General features: G+C 36.6%; 2 protein-coding genes across 4 annotated transcripts in view; both read right to left on the minus strand.

Annotated features, from left to right (window-relative positions):
* The window catches only part of Inpp4b (inositol polyphosphate-4-phosphatase type II B), a 729,464-nt gene that overhangs the window by 96,408 nt on the left and 617,724 nt on the right, over positions 1–15,332 (minus strand). For all 3 annotated transcript variants that reach the window (XM_048813449.1, XM_048813450.1, XM_048813451.1), the window contains one exon: positions 3,829–3,988. In XM_048813449.1, coding sequence (XP_048669406.1) covers positions 3,829–3,988 — 160 coding nt within the window. The remainder of the gene's footprint in view (positions 1–3,828; positions 3,989–15,332) is intronic.
* On the minus strand, positions 11,180–11,727 carry LOC107141232 (dnaJ homolog subfamily A member 1-like). The gene has a single exon (XM_048813453.1). It carries the CDS (start codon positions 11,609–11,611, stop codon positions 11,327–11,329), a length of 285 nt encoding a protein of 94 aa, XP_048669410.1. The 5' UTR covers positions 11,612–11,727; the 3' UTR covers positions 11,180–11,326.

The raw sequence follows: 15,332 nt of genomic DNA on the forward strand, positions 1-15,332 counted from the left end.
ATCAGTTCACTAATTAATTGTAAACAAGGGAAAGCAGGAAGGATTTTCCACCATAGCAAGGGGATGAGGATACATATAATAGTATTAAAGAAATAGACTGTATCATAAGAACAATATTTCGAAATACAGCAATAAGTCATACAATGTCAACTTCACAGAAAAGCAGAAGTTACGGTAACTTTCACCCCAAATAGCATGAAGTCCGTGAAACTATTTAAGGCTGGGAAGATGAGTAACAAATGCCTACACGCTCGGGTTCGGGTTTCTAACTGCTATTCTCCATTGAAAGAAACTAGGGTTCCCTGGAAAGTGGGTGGACCTGGAACTCAGAAATGCAAGATGAGCCTGGAGCACTTATGATAAGGCAGGGAGTAAAGAAAGTGAGAAATTGAAGGAAGAATGAAGACTGAAAGTGAAGGACTAAACAGTGGGAGAGAGCAAATCATCAAAAGGACACAGAAGCACAGAGCTCCCGAGGCTAAATCTGGAACAATTTGAGTCAAGATAAATACTAATAATAGATTACAAACCATAGGATATAGAACATTTTTATGATCTCACATTGATAGAAATAGATAAGTTGTATCCATGAATACATAATTAAGTAGATAAGCTAAATAAATGAACAGGGACTTCTAGCAATCTAATGTAAAAGACAATACTTGAAACATGAAGATTTATATATTCAAAATTGCTTGTGTGTTAATCCATTAATTCCAGCATTATTATAATAACTGAATACCTGAAATGGTGGTTTGCCTGGAGGTGAGTTAGTTTACAATTATTAAAATTCCACAAAATGTCTGAGAAAATATTAATACACAAAACACTCAACATCTGTATTTATAATGTGTGCTTCAATTTGGTTAAAATATACATGAGTGTGAACGTTGTGTATTTGTGTGTGTGACTGTGAGTATGTGGATGTATTAACATAGGAAATGTTCAAAATGGTAAAGTCACATTGAAATAAGAAAAAAAAAACATGCATGATGGTATTGGATTTTGTTTACAAATTTTCCAAGTTTTCACTTTCATGTATAAAATTTGTAAAATACAGGTAATTGGCAACAGGGAATGCATACCTCAAATATTTTAAATAGAAATAGTTTGGGCCATAATACAGGCAAATACATGACTTTCTTCATTTGTTTACGATAGCTTAAAAGGCCACCATATATTTCTCTACTGCATTGCTTTATGTGAAAAAAGTTAGGTAGAAACAAAAGTCTCACCGCCCCCCCCCCCCAAATAAGAGGAAGGGTATAAATTATTAACTTTATCTTGTTTTGGAATATGTCCACACAATGTCTCACATATGAATAAAAAAAAGATTCATCTACTCTTATAGATCATTTTTCTACCAAATAATTTTACTTTCTAAAGTGTTATTTTTTATCATACAGATACAATTTTCTAATGAAATATGATATACATAATATGTATTAAATTAATATTTGAAATTTCAATGTTTTTATTAATTAAGTGAACTCATCAGTTGAATCCAAATATATATATCAGTTGAATCCAAACATCTATAATAAGATGCTACTGCATCTATAGGATGTATCTATAGAATGTATATATACTTTAGCACATTCATTTGTAAAATATTTATATACATTAAGCATTTTTTATGTGTCAATTTTCTCTCTAGAATAAGCACTCTGTATGTAACTATATAGCATGCGAAATTTTAATGTTTCAGTGAATAATTTAATAATGTATACTATGTTAAATAATTTCATGCAAAATTAATATTTTATCTTATACGTTTAAATAATGACATCTAAAATTTTATAACATAATGAAAAAGGGACAATGGGTGAAATAAATATATGTAACAAAATAAAAATAAGACACTTAAAATAAATTAGAACACAGTATGTTGTAGTTTGACTCTAACTATCCACACCAATGATCTGGTTGTGATTTCTATATTTGCAGCAAGTACTGTCTGGTCTTAGAAGGTGTGTATTCATTGCTTCACATTCAAATAAAATCAGTTCATTTAATCTTATGGCTGATTTGTCTACAAAATATTTTTTATTTTTTAAAAATATAATTTGTATCATACATGTACAATCTTCTAAACATAAGATGTAGATAAAGTATGGCATTTCAAATATTAGAATATTTCTCTTTTTCAAGAGCCATCTGGGGAACACCAAACAAAAAATGTGGCAATAGCTGTTATCCTTTATTTCTGCTAAAAATATTATGTCTAGGAAACCAATCTATGGATAAAATAAGTCTCTTCATTTTTTAATTCTGCTCACTTACCTGATTTGCCAGCGCACAAGAGTGTCTGGCTCACAGTTCATAGTCAATATATGTTCAATTAAAGAAAATTGAAGTACACTATTTCTTTATGATATAGCTATGACAAGCTTTCATTTTGATTCATGTGAAGTTATAGAACTGTAGATTCATTAGCTAATCAAAGTGATATTATTAAACAAGAAAATCCCCATATACAGTGAGACCAATTAAGTATGAATATGAAGAATACCAAATACAATCATCATACAAACACAATCCTCTGTAGACTTTTCAGTTGTGTGAGTGTGCAATAGAGGAAGAGGGACCATCTTTAATAAGGCGATATTGGAAAGCTGTGGTTTACAAATGTGATTAAGAAAAGGGTCTGCTGTTAATCAAGTAATGAGAGATGGATGTTTTACATAATTAAACTCCTGATGAAAATGTCAGTAATGGAAATCGGGAAGACAAATTGGAAAACACAAATTTAATCTTATAGACATCTATACCTTCTGAGGACTCATTTTCCTAAAGTAAATAAAGAACAAATTTCAGTAGGTAGACAAATAGTGTTTATTCTCTCCAAAACAAGATACTTAGCAAAAAAGGTTAAGTCAAATCTAATATCAGTTCCTACTACCATAAAGAAATATTTTTGTATGGATTAATAAAATTAACAAAAATAATCATAAAAGCTATTTATGGGGATACAACTACAGTTGACATTCTATAAAATTTGCTAGTCAACCTGTGAATATGACATGCATTTGAAAATCTCACCCTCTCCTTTCTTTTTTTCACATGTGTATGCATGTGTTTGTGTGGAAATCTATTGTTATGACATGTTTTTTGGAATAATGCAGAAACACAGTTTTCAGATTCAAACCTTCTGATATGGTCACAAAAAAAAAAAAAAAATCCCTCAGGGCTTCTTATGGTGGTGCACACCCATTGTCATATCGACTCAGGAGACTGAGGCAGGAAGATCACAAGTTCAAGGCAAGCCTCGGGAACTTGAGAAAGCCCTAAGCAATTTAGCAAGATCCTTCCTCAAAACAAAATAAAAAATAAAAAAGGAAAAGGGATTGGGAATATAGCTCAGTGGCAAAGTGTCCCTGGTTCAATCCCAGTACCAAAAAAAAAAAAAAAAAAAATACGGCAAAAAACATCTATCACACTGCATTCTGTTCAAGAACTGTGAGAAATAACTGTGTCCTGGTATCCCTCAAATTTGTAAGAATTAAAAGCAATCTTTGTTTTTTCTTTCTATTAAAATTTCGGGAGAATGTGTGAAAGTAGATTAAACTCTTTCAGACCCTTCAAGAGAAAGCACTGTTCTTTGTAGCAAAAGAAAAAAAAAATAGGCCTTGCAAGCAATTCTGAAAACACAACTAGGATCCATTTTGATAGTCTTCTATCCTCCAAGTCAAAGCAGTGGAAGTCTGCTACCAGCACTTTCAGGAAAGGCACTGTTGACTTCTCCTTTTCTATCTCATTTCATCATGATTTTTTCATTGGATTTACTCAGTCAATAATTGGGAGGGGAAAAAAAAAAGGATTCCTTACCCCTTGGGTGAGATGTGATGGAGTCCACTAGCGAAGGGTCCTTTTCTCCATCTTTGCTGCCTCCGCTGCAGCCTTCGCTACCGCCATCTCTCTCAATCAGTTTATCTACCATAGCAATAATGCAGTTCAGGCTCTTCCCCACGTTGGCCCACACCCTATCCTGAAAAGAGCATGAGTATCACTACATGCTTTGATTGCAAGAACAAGACAAGGCAAAATCAGGTGCATCCAGTTTAGAGAAGCAGTGAGGCAGGTGGAGGAACTCGCTGAGATTCTCATTCATTAGGTCAGACTGTGGATATACAAGAAATCCGTTTTCTCTGAATAAAGCCCAAATAAAGTTTTCCTCAATCTCTTTTAGTGAGTCCATTATTTTTGCTCTGTCATAAAGAGATGATGAACTTATAAAATATTAATCCGTCACTGACTACAAATTATGGCAGTTGAAACTAGAGATACCTGTTATCTTTATCAACACTTAGTAAGAAAGATACAGCAAAGATACAGCAGTATTTTTAAAGAATAGCTAGCTCTTGCATTACAAATCCTGTTTTAAAAAGTGGTGGTACCTCATAGATAATTGGAAAATTGCTATTTTAACCATTTTTATGTATATAGTTCACTACCATTAATTATAATCACATTTTTGTGTAACCATGACCTCTTATCCTTTATCAGATATTTTCATTTGCATAAACTAAAATTCTGCACCACTCAGACATGAATTCCCCATCCCTGGCAACCATCATAGTTTCGTGTAACTATGAATTTGACTACTCTAGATACCACAAAAGCCTGAAAGTGTGGCTGGCCTTCAGACCACCTCTAACAGAATGGCCTAGTAGATTAATAAGCAGATCCCTGGGATCTACAGAGTCCATCAGAACCACTGGGGACAAATCAGTGTAAATTAAAACAAAAAATTTTAATGTTTTTTATAGTAGATGGACACAGTACTTTTATTTTATTTTTTTGTAGTGCTGAGGATCGAACCCAGTGCCTCACATGTACCAGGCAAGCTCTCTATCAACCGAGCTGCAGCCCCAGCCATATAAATTAAAATTTTGACAAGCTTATCATATGCTTCTGACCACATCAAGTCTCAAAACCTCTAAGTCATTTGGTGTGATTTACTTCCTAGGAAGTGTCTCACATTACCAAGAAGTCTCTGGGTCACTAATCTTCAGATTAGTACCCATATTTGTTTAGGGTGATGCACCAAACTGAATTCTTTGATTCATAAAAATTGCATTAACTTATTTATTTATTATTTTTGGGGACCAAAGATGGACCCCAGTGCTTAACCACTGAGACACGTCCCTAGCCCTTCTTTATTTTTTGAGACAACTTCTCACCAAGTTGCTTAGGGCCTTGCTAAATTGCTGAGGCTACATTTGAACTTGGGGTCTTCCTGCCTCAGCCTCCCAAGCTGCCAGGATTACAGGTGTGTGCCACTATGTTTGTCCCCATGAATTTTTTTTTTTAAAACAGACATTTTAAACATAGTTATCCAGATGGAAGTCTATCACCCCTGGCTTCCTTCCTCACTGTTCTTTGCACTTGAATTAGATGAAGGCACTGACTCCCCTATCCCCATCTCCAGATTAAAGATCCAAATGGATTTCTGGTCCTTTCCCAGCATTATGCCACAGAGTAATCTTTCAGTGAGCACCTTCTCTGTCCTAGAGCTATTTTAGGCACCTGGAGTATCATTAAATATAAAGACAAACTCAAATATAGTATGTCGTTGGTAGTTTGTATATTCTCCCCCCAAATGTATATTTATCACCTAAGTTAATTTCGCTAGTTTTTAAATAAGTAAACTAATTTGGGAGAGGATAAATCTATGGAGAGAGAACTTAGTGGAATTTACATTATTTGATGCTTGTCTCTTGTAATGACTTAAGTTAGATGAATAATTCAATCATATTAAAACCAATGTAGGTCTGGATAGTCACACAGTTGAGCTGAGGAAGTAATGGGGGGTTTTAGAAAAGCAAAGGAAAGTTAGAAAAGGTAATTCTGAGGTCCTCATGTGAGATGCTACTAGGAGACTTTGGGGCAAGCACTTCATCTCTGGGGAACCAGAGTTTCCTCCTCTATAATTTGGTAAGATAATTCCTGCTCCACCTGCCTCACCGTGCTGTGGTAGGAACCAAGTATCACAGCATGATTTCTAGCAAAGTGTTTGGAAAAAATTATTACATTTTTACACAATTTTATCCAGCTTTATGGGCTTCCCTAAATGAGTCAAGTTTCTTTCCCTCAACATATAATCCTGAATGGGAAGTATGCTATGAATCACAAACGATTATAAAAATCCTTCCCTTGAAAGGAGATCTTTCCTCCCAAAACTGAAAGCACTTCTCTTCAAGAAAATGAAGACCCTGATCACATCTGTGGAGTACATCACCCTCTTCCTACTGTCTGACAAGATGAAGGGAGGTACCTCTGAGCCAGGAACCAGGGGGGCCAAGGAAGCTCACCTGTGCAGGAGAGGTGGGGGAGGAAGGGCAGGCAGCCTGAGGGCCAGGTATCACTCACATTGGGCTCTCACATTCCAAACCCAATAGCCAACTTGACCTTTATTCAGAATACGACTGAATGACTACCAACTACCAACTGCATCTTTAAGGTGGTTCAATTGAAAAATCCAGCACCAGTCTAGCTAATCCTGGGAACAAAAACACTTACTTGGGAGAGAAAAGGGGGAGGAGATTCTCCTCAGTTTTCCAGGTTAGCTTTGTACATGAGACACGTTTTCAATGCTCTTTCTTTTGCCAGTGTTGAAAGGAACTTTATATTTTGAACAAATACCAAAAGTAATGTTTCATGCTGCCTTCCTGATGGAGAACAATATCAAGGATGGATCAACTGCTCTTAATGATGTTCTGAAGAGCCCGCACATAAAGAACATTAAAAGATAATGTGACATTCACACCTGTATACTGTCAGACTCACCCTATTCTTTATCTTTGGAAAAGAGATGGTGAGAGAACTCAGCTTTGGTACACTGCCTCCTTCTCTTTAATGGCCTCTACAGAGTAGATTAAAGTTATTGATTTGTGCCTTTGTCTCTCAGGCTGGACTGTGAACGATTTGAGAGTTCTATTCACACTGTAGACAAAGGGCCTGGTTCTCTGTGACTTTTGTTGGAAGAAAGGAAGGGAAAAAGGCACAGAAGGAGGGAGGAAGCAAGAAGGAGGAGGAGTGGGGTGACTCCACTTCAGAGAAGAAGAGCTGGTATCTATATTCATTTGACATATGCACATTGGCTAATTTAACCTTCAAAAACTGCCAAATGAGCTTAATATTATTGACTTAGTCTTTAGGGAAATGAAGAGACTTTGGGTCAAAGATGTAGAATAACTATTTTCAACACTAAAATGTTAGAAATGTTCTAGAAATACAAACTTTTGGGCTCCGAAGACTTGATTCTCTCGCCGGAAGAGTCAGAAGGAGGGGCCAGGAAAGTCAGATAGATGGGAGTGTCATTTTGCAGGAGTAAGATGAGGATAAATTATCTGAGACTTGAAAATGAGTCTACCAGCAGCTCCTAGACTTAACAATGACTCTACAATATGAACACACTGGTCAGATGTACCCATAAGTGTGAGTCCAAGAGTGTCCCAGTAACAGGGATGGAGCAGTGCCTACTGGGCTACCGTGGCTTCAGGGACCATCAGCCTGAGTCAAGGAATATAAATGGCCAACATTTACAGAGGATCAAGGCCTCAAGTCCATTCAAGTGACTGGAACAGAAAAAAGATTAAAAGTTACAGGAGGAAAGATAATAACTCAGTTAACGAAGAGCCTTGAGTATAAGGTGGTCCATTACTTTGAAAATAGGATATCAAGGATAGGTGGGCAAGATGCTTAAAGGGGAATCTTGAATATCTGAGTTTTTTTCAAGCAAGCCAGTTTCTTTACATCTCTGTGAAAACATGCACAAAGTACAATAACCAGCAATTACACCTTCTCGTTCTGATGACTATTACTCACAAGGCCAGCTCAAATTCTTCTTGATTGAATTGTTGGGTCTACTCAGTGAGGCAGCCCCCATGCTGAAGAAGGCTGGTTAGGGAGAAGACAATGGGAGCCCAGGAGCCTGGCTGCAGAATAAGGAACCTCTAGACCTCCACCTTCTCTTTAGCCTGAGGAAGTAGGAATAGCCTCCCCATCCTGTTTAGTTCTTCTTCCCCATGAGAGGGTTAAAAACGACCACTACCTATCACACACACACACACACACACACACACACACACACACAACACACACAAGATTGATGGGCCTTTCCCCAGAAATAGCAGCCAATACCCTGCTGGGCCTCTGGCTGTGCTAAGGAGCAATGGAACGTTAGTGGGTCCCAGTGTAACCTTTATCGTGGAGGCTTAATTTTAATCAATGTTGTTAACCTTAATGGAACTTTCATATCACCTCCTTGGAAAGGTGAAGTGGCTGTAAACCTTTTCTGATTACTGAGGTTACAAAATGAGTGAGGAACTAGTTGCAATGTTTATTCCATTCTAAGTCAGGTGTGGTCTAGGCCATAATTTATTTCCTGGTTAGGATCTAAGTGAATATAAAGGTCAAGTCCAAGGACACACCTGCAAAAATTTGATGGATGCATCAGTAAGTAGCCAGGGGGCCCTGACAGTTGGCAGAGTTAGTTAGGATAGGGGTCATAGTGCTTACTCAGCATGTCACATGTTTATGAACTTGGTGGTATTCAAGAGAAATCCTGAGTGCTTTGGATCAGCAGTTAACTTCAAAAGGAAATTTCAGTAATGCTTAGCTGATCAACTTTTCTAAGGCCAAATTTTGATTAGCAAGTATGTGAAGATGCAACCAGAGCTGATATGGAGAGCCACAATAGCCCTGTCAGATATGTATTTCCATGAATAATTTCCCACTTGTCATTATCAATTTTAGAGGTCTTTGATTAGAAATAGTCAGTGAATTAACAAAGCTGATCCCATCTTTATAAAGGAGCTTCAGTTTATCCTTGAGCTGAATGAGAGCAATTTGTTCTATACTGGCCAAGTTCCTTAACGCTGCAAACCTTTATTCCTTTAACATCTTGATAGCTCTTCTCTATGAACCCTAACTTTATCAAGCCAGGTAGGTAAAAGAAGTTGCATGTTAAATATTCTATGGTCCAGTTAGTACATGGATGTTCCAAGCTACATAGCACTCAAAACACACACACACACATAAACATACACACACATCTACTTAACATGGACTTCTGAGATCTATCAGAATTAAATGATCTTTGCCAATCTTTACTTCCTATTCATTTTTCTGCTTTGATTTCACTTAGTTGCTCATGTTTAAAGCCTTGACCTTCACTTCACACTCAGTTCAAATCTACTCCTCTTATTCTGACATTCAGTCCTTAGTCACACAAATGGACTCGGATAGTTAGCTACTGTTTGTCCAGAGGTGACCTCCCCGTGAGCCCCTGGTTTGGATCCTGCTCAGACCTACATTATTAGCTTCACACTGTCAGGTCTATGCATGAATGCCATGTTCACCTTCATTGATCGCCATGTCTATTTTATCACTCCTGGTCAAAAGTAGTCTTAATTCTGCAGCTGCTATCACATTCTTCTCTCAGCCAAGAGGCACCTCATAGCGTAAAATTCGATAATTCCTATTTCTCCTTAGTCTTCAAAATGAAAACTTCATTCAGATCAGATCTCTTGCTGCCCTAAAGACATGCTCTTAAATTAGATCAACCCATATTTACCAGGCATTTGCTATATGCCTGCTCAGTGCTAAAGATCAAAACTTGAGAGAAACTAATATTTGTGTCATGACAGGCTAATTTTTAAGCCTAGAATAACTTCTCCCTTATTTCTATCAATCTAAATTCATTTCTGTTCAAGGCTCACCCATGTCCATGAATTATTCATGTTACTCTCTCTCTGCATAACATGCTCTTTATGCCATTTATTTCTAATAAAGAATGGACTCTATGAGGAGAAGGATTATCCATTCATCCTTTTATTTTCAGGTTCTACTACTCACTCACCAGGATATAAATAAGATGAGAATAAATAAATCAATAAATGAAAGAGAGAAGGAAGGGAAAGGATGGTTCCTTCATCCTTTCCAACTCTCAGGTAACCTCTCTGAATGTTTTTGACATTTTAATATTGATCATTTCACCATATGGAGTCTTGAAATACATTTCAATGTTTGCTTGTTTTATGACTGCTAGTCATCTCACTTAAATTTCATATTGCTATTAAGTTCAGGTTCCAATGAAGCACCTATATGTTGTAGCATACAATTTATACTTAGTATCTGTTGACTGATTAATATGCTCTTTAGAAGCATATTATATTATGAAACAACCATAAGAAGTTTTTATTATGTGCATCCTCAAATTGAAGTTGGAACCAAGTTCCTTCTCTGAATGACTGAATAGACCCTAATAAATGCTGCATCATACTGAAGGTTTTATTTTAGTGAACATTTGTTTAATAACAAGTGGGAAAATCCCACTGATCAACTGAAGCTTTTAATTTTAAATTGATAATAAAATGTTATCTGCACATCATTATATACAAGCACAACTGGTTGACCTAGGTAATGTCAAAAATTGATTTTTTTTTCCCAGACATGATATACTTTAATAACACAACTTGCATGGAGCTCACATTGAAAACCAGATAATTCCAGAGCTCCATTTCTTCCTTCTCCTGCTGTTTTCCTCAATTTTTAAGAGTTTAGGCTAAGGCAAAGAAACCATGGATTGTTTCTCCACATTCTGTTAAATATTTACCCAAGCAAACCACAGGTAGTGAGGTAAGTGGAAATAAATGAATTGCAAGAATCTGGACCTGTCTTTGTAGTCACTAGCTTTTACTCAGACTAGAACACTGGTCTTAATGTTACCTGGCAACTTGTTTCAAAGACAAATTCTTAGGTCCTACCCCAGACTTACAGCATCAAATTGGTAGTGAGGCCTGGCAAACATGTTCAAATTTGAGAAGCCAGTAGACTAGAGAGGGTGGTTTTCCCATTTAAAAAAAGGTGTTTAAATTCCTGCTATCTCCAAAGGTGGATGAGATGACACATTTTGAAAGATAAAAGGTGCAAGAATGGCATTTTTTGTATTGTGCATTCTCTTTTCTGTGCTTTTAGAGCTTCCTTTCCCACTATCTGAGAAGTTGCTGTAAAGTACAGTATGCATCATGTTGGGAAGTCCTCCTGACAGTGATAGCCAAGATTGAGAACCAGTGTCAAACCAACATTGAACATCTGGATATTTTTTTTTACCCNGATGAATTCTTATTTGCATTCCAGTACCTCGGCAGTTGGGACAGCACTCTACTGCTCCTTTCTTACCACCTCGGCCTTCACATTTGTCACAAATCACATTCTTTTGCAGAGCCAGTTTTCTTGTTGCACCATTATATAAGTCTTCTAATGTTACTGAGAGCTGGTACACAACGTTTTTACCTCTCCTTTCTCTCTGCATCCTTCCTCATCCTCCAAAAAACATATCAAAGATGTCCATGGGGGAGCCAAAACCACCACCTGCTCCACCCTCCTTAATTGCCTGTTCTCCTCCTTTGTCATATAATTCCCTTTTCTTGGCATCAGAGAGAACTTCATAAGCTTGAGAAATCTGTTTAAACTTTTCTCCTTCATTTGGATTCTTATCAGGGTGGTACTTCAAGGCCAGTTTTCTGTAGGCCTTTTTTAATTCTTCCTGGGTGGCATTGGGTTTGACCCCCAAAACATCATAGTAAGTGGTTTCTTTCACCATTTTCTACAGCCGGTGAGCGGGCTAGGGCCGTTGTGAGGGAGTGGGAAGGAGCGCGTAACGTGTGCAGCCCGGGCAGCCGCCGCTCCTCCGCCTCTCACCGAGCGTTCTGGAAAGTTCCCAAAAATTGATTTTTTAACTGAATGTATCCTAATATATCCAGTCAATAATCTCTCTATATATTCCTCAGCATTTCCTTTACTTAGTCACCAAATTTGGACTTTCAAAGATTTCTATTGAGAAATAATATTTCATTATTTGCAATAATATATATTAAAGTTTGAGGGTGCTTATTTTGAATGTGATTATACATTTCAAAAGTATTTATATGCAAATTTGTGCAGTTATCAAAATGTATACATTGAACCAGGTATTGTAAGAGACAGGAGAGTATCCAAAGGGGGATGATGACATTCAACTTAAAACCACAGGAAACTCACCATCCATCACCTTTTCGGAATAAAATATCTCTATTAAAACACAGGTGGACTTGGAGGATGAGCTGTTGGTTCCACAAATCTGTCCTTTCACCTGTTCCTACATTAACTGCAAAATCCTTGAAGTAGACAGTACGAACACTGTGTTAAGTGCTATAAAACAGTGAACTGAAGGTGAAAGTATTAACTGCATGTGGGAAATCTAGAAACAGGCAGGATTTCATGAATATGCATGCACATAAAAATCTCATTTGGGGTTTCTTTTCTTTAATAGAACATTTGTGCATTTTAATGGACAGTCATGAACTTTGCTTAATCACCTTTTTCTGGAATCTAATATGGGATAAGTATTCCAAGCACATTTCTTGAGGGTGAAATGAACTGGAGAAGTCAAGGAATGTTTCTCATCCATCACAAAAATAGATGGTAGACTACATTCAGTTGTCATATAGGGAACTACTGGCCTCATTCTCCCTGTCCTTTCTGAAGGGGAAAGTGATTACAGAAAAGCCTCATGCTTGTTCAGGTAATATATGGACTTTATTAACAAGGTGTTTGATGTAAGTATTGCTCTGAGTTTATGCTACTTTTCTAAATTTGATACAATTATTGAAAAATTATTAAAGGTCGATGTGGATTATCCATTGCCCTTATGTGACATGAACACATTTACTGTAATAAAAAAGAGAAAATGTTCTCCTAGCTCAAGAATGGAACTAAGACAGGTGCAGTGGCACATGCCTGTAATCCCAGCATCTTGGGAGGCTGAGGCAGGAGGATCCTGAGTTCAAAGCCAGCCTTAGCAACTTAGCAAGACCCTGTCTCTAAATAAAATATGAAAAATGTCTAGGGATGTGGCTCAGTGTTAAGCACCCCTGGATTCAATCCCCCCAAAAAGGAATGCAGACTAAGATTCACAATCTGATTCATGTTTGCCTGATTCATGTTTGCAACATAAATGAGGGAATTAATTGGGTAATTGAGATGTTGAACTGTGGCCTAATACAGAAACGCAGTTCCATTAAAAAATGCATTTGGGATATGACTAAATAATAAGAATAGCTTTCAATGTTGTGCACTTTGCTAGAATGAATCAGAATATAAAGGATCAGAAGCTTATATTTTAAGCAATTTATTTGAATAGGGATAGGAAGATTTAGCCCCAAGCCTATCAATGTAACGTTGAAATTAAATCACAGTGTTGCAGAGAATAGCATAATTACTAGAAGCCACAAAAACTGGGTCAACCTAATAGTTTGGTTGGATGACATGCCTTCATACTTTGGACAAACTAATCTTGGAATCCCAGCTGCTGGAAGCATCTGGTGTGGAGATGAAGAGAAATAAATGTGATATTTCATTTTTACCAGCTGGAAGATGAAGAACACTATGTGAGCCTATTTCCTGGTACAGATTGTCATAGAATCCCAAATAATCCTTTGGGGTTTAATTGTTTACTAACTTTTTAAGGAAAACAAACCTTTAAAGCACTCAATCATTTACTAAGTAAAATTCAGCAAATAACAAGCATCTTGTAAGCACTCATTTTAGTTTCGATCTCTACCATATTGACTAGATAATTATTGTCCAGATTCATATGTCATCAACTTCGTCAACAAAACAACAGAGAAGCCTCAAACAATTTAGTTAACAATGATTCTTCTTCCTGACCAGAAAAGAAAGGTTGTTAGATGTATAAGCAGGACAAGACACAAGAGTCATTTACTAACATGAACTCAATTCCAAAATATTTATTACAAGAATAAAGGCAGTTATTCAAGCTAGGGAATTTTTATAGCCAAGAACAGAAATTATGTAAAATGAAGAATTACAAAAAGGGAACTACTGTACTCTTATGTGCAAACCTAAGCCAACATAACCAGAGAACATTTTCATATATCACAGAAACCCAATTACACTAATTTAAAACACTGAACTACTTCTAGAAGTTGACTAGATTTGTAATCAGTGCTGAAACTTTTCTAACAACTAATTAAGAAAAAGAAATACACACAAGGCTCTATCTCCAATTCATTTAATGGCACAGTCTCCAATTTTCAATTAGCTACAGTTTCTTTGGATTTACTCATTGTGTCAAAGTTGAATAAAACTTTGAAAATAATCTGAAATGATTATGACTCTGGCAAAATTGTTTCTGTCTTTTTAAAAGGGATTTCCATCCCTTGGCAAAGGCATTTTTTTTTTTTCAATAGAAAGTGGTTGCTATGGAAATCAGTAAGAATCTTATAGAACAATCAAACTTAATATTGTTTGTAAATAAAGCAAATTATACTAAGATGATAGAGTTAGAATTAACTTTTTGGAGTGGGAAAGCGTTTCCTGTAATTGAGGTTAATTTAGACAACATGCTTTCTAGAAACACTGGATTCTGAAAGAGATGCAGAAATGATATGAAGGAAGGTACAGAGAGAAAAGGTCGGGACCTTCATTATCACTCTATGGTCATTTTGCCTTTGAAGGAAACCAAGAGAAACTGGTCAATCAGTCATTAACTGCAAAAAAAAAAAAAAAAAATTAGGAAAACTTTTTCCTCTGGAAGATATTTTTTTTTTCCTAGTACCAGCTCTAGGAAAAAAAAAATACTCAAGTATTCCCAAGAGAAGGGGGGAGGGGAGCAACGACCAGGTAGACCAGGCTCACTCTTGACAAGCACTGAGATTCTTCCCAAGTTTTCCAAATGTTGCTAATAAGCTCAACCTCCCATTTCTTTGGTGCACACTTGAAACTCCCCATTCTCCACTTTCCGTTCTTCTCATCACCTTCTCTTAGCATATGAGTCCTTTCTGTGGACAGAATAAAAGCCACCCACCCCCCCCTCACCGGAGTCCTTCTTCACATGGTCCCTGCAGCCTCAGCAGAAAAGAGCACTTTTGCCTAGGACTCCATGAACTGAGTCTCTTCCTTCTCTTGTAAGTATCCTGCTCCATTAGTAATCACTTCTCTGACTCCTAAAAGCCTAAAGCAATTTAAAAAGAAAATAAGTAATAATCACACACAGACACACCAACCACCTCTCCATGAGGAAACTATTGTAATCCCCTGCTAAAAGTACACCTCATCCCCTTTCCTTTTTTTATTTTGATTTAAGATGACTTTTTATTGATGCACTATAATTGCAACCAATAGTGGGCTTCACTGTTGCATATTTATGTGTGTGTGTGTGTGTGTGTGTATATATATATATATATATATATATATATATATATATATATATGTATTTTCTTGAATTACTTTAACAACCGTTTGTTTTCATAACAGAGTAAAAC

Source organism: Marmota marmota, unplaced genomic scaffold, assembly GCF_001458135.2.
Source record: "Marmota marmota marmota unplaced genomic scaffold, marMar, whole genome shotgun sequence".
Lineage (NCBI taxonomy): Eukaryota > Metazoa > Chordata > Mammalia > Rodentia > Sciuridae > Marmota > Marmota marmota.

Excerpts from the sequence above, each read along its gene's own strand:
- LOC107141232 (XM_048813453.1), bottom strand. The coding sequence starts at position 11,611 with ATGGTGAAAGAAACCACTTACTATGATGTTTTGGGGGTCAAACCCAAT.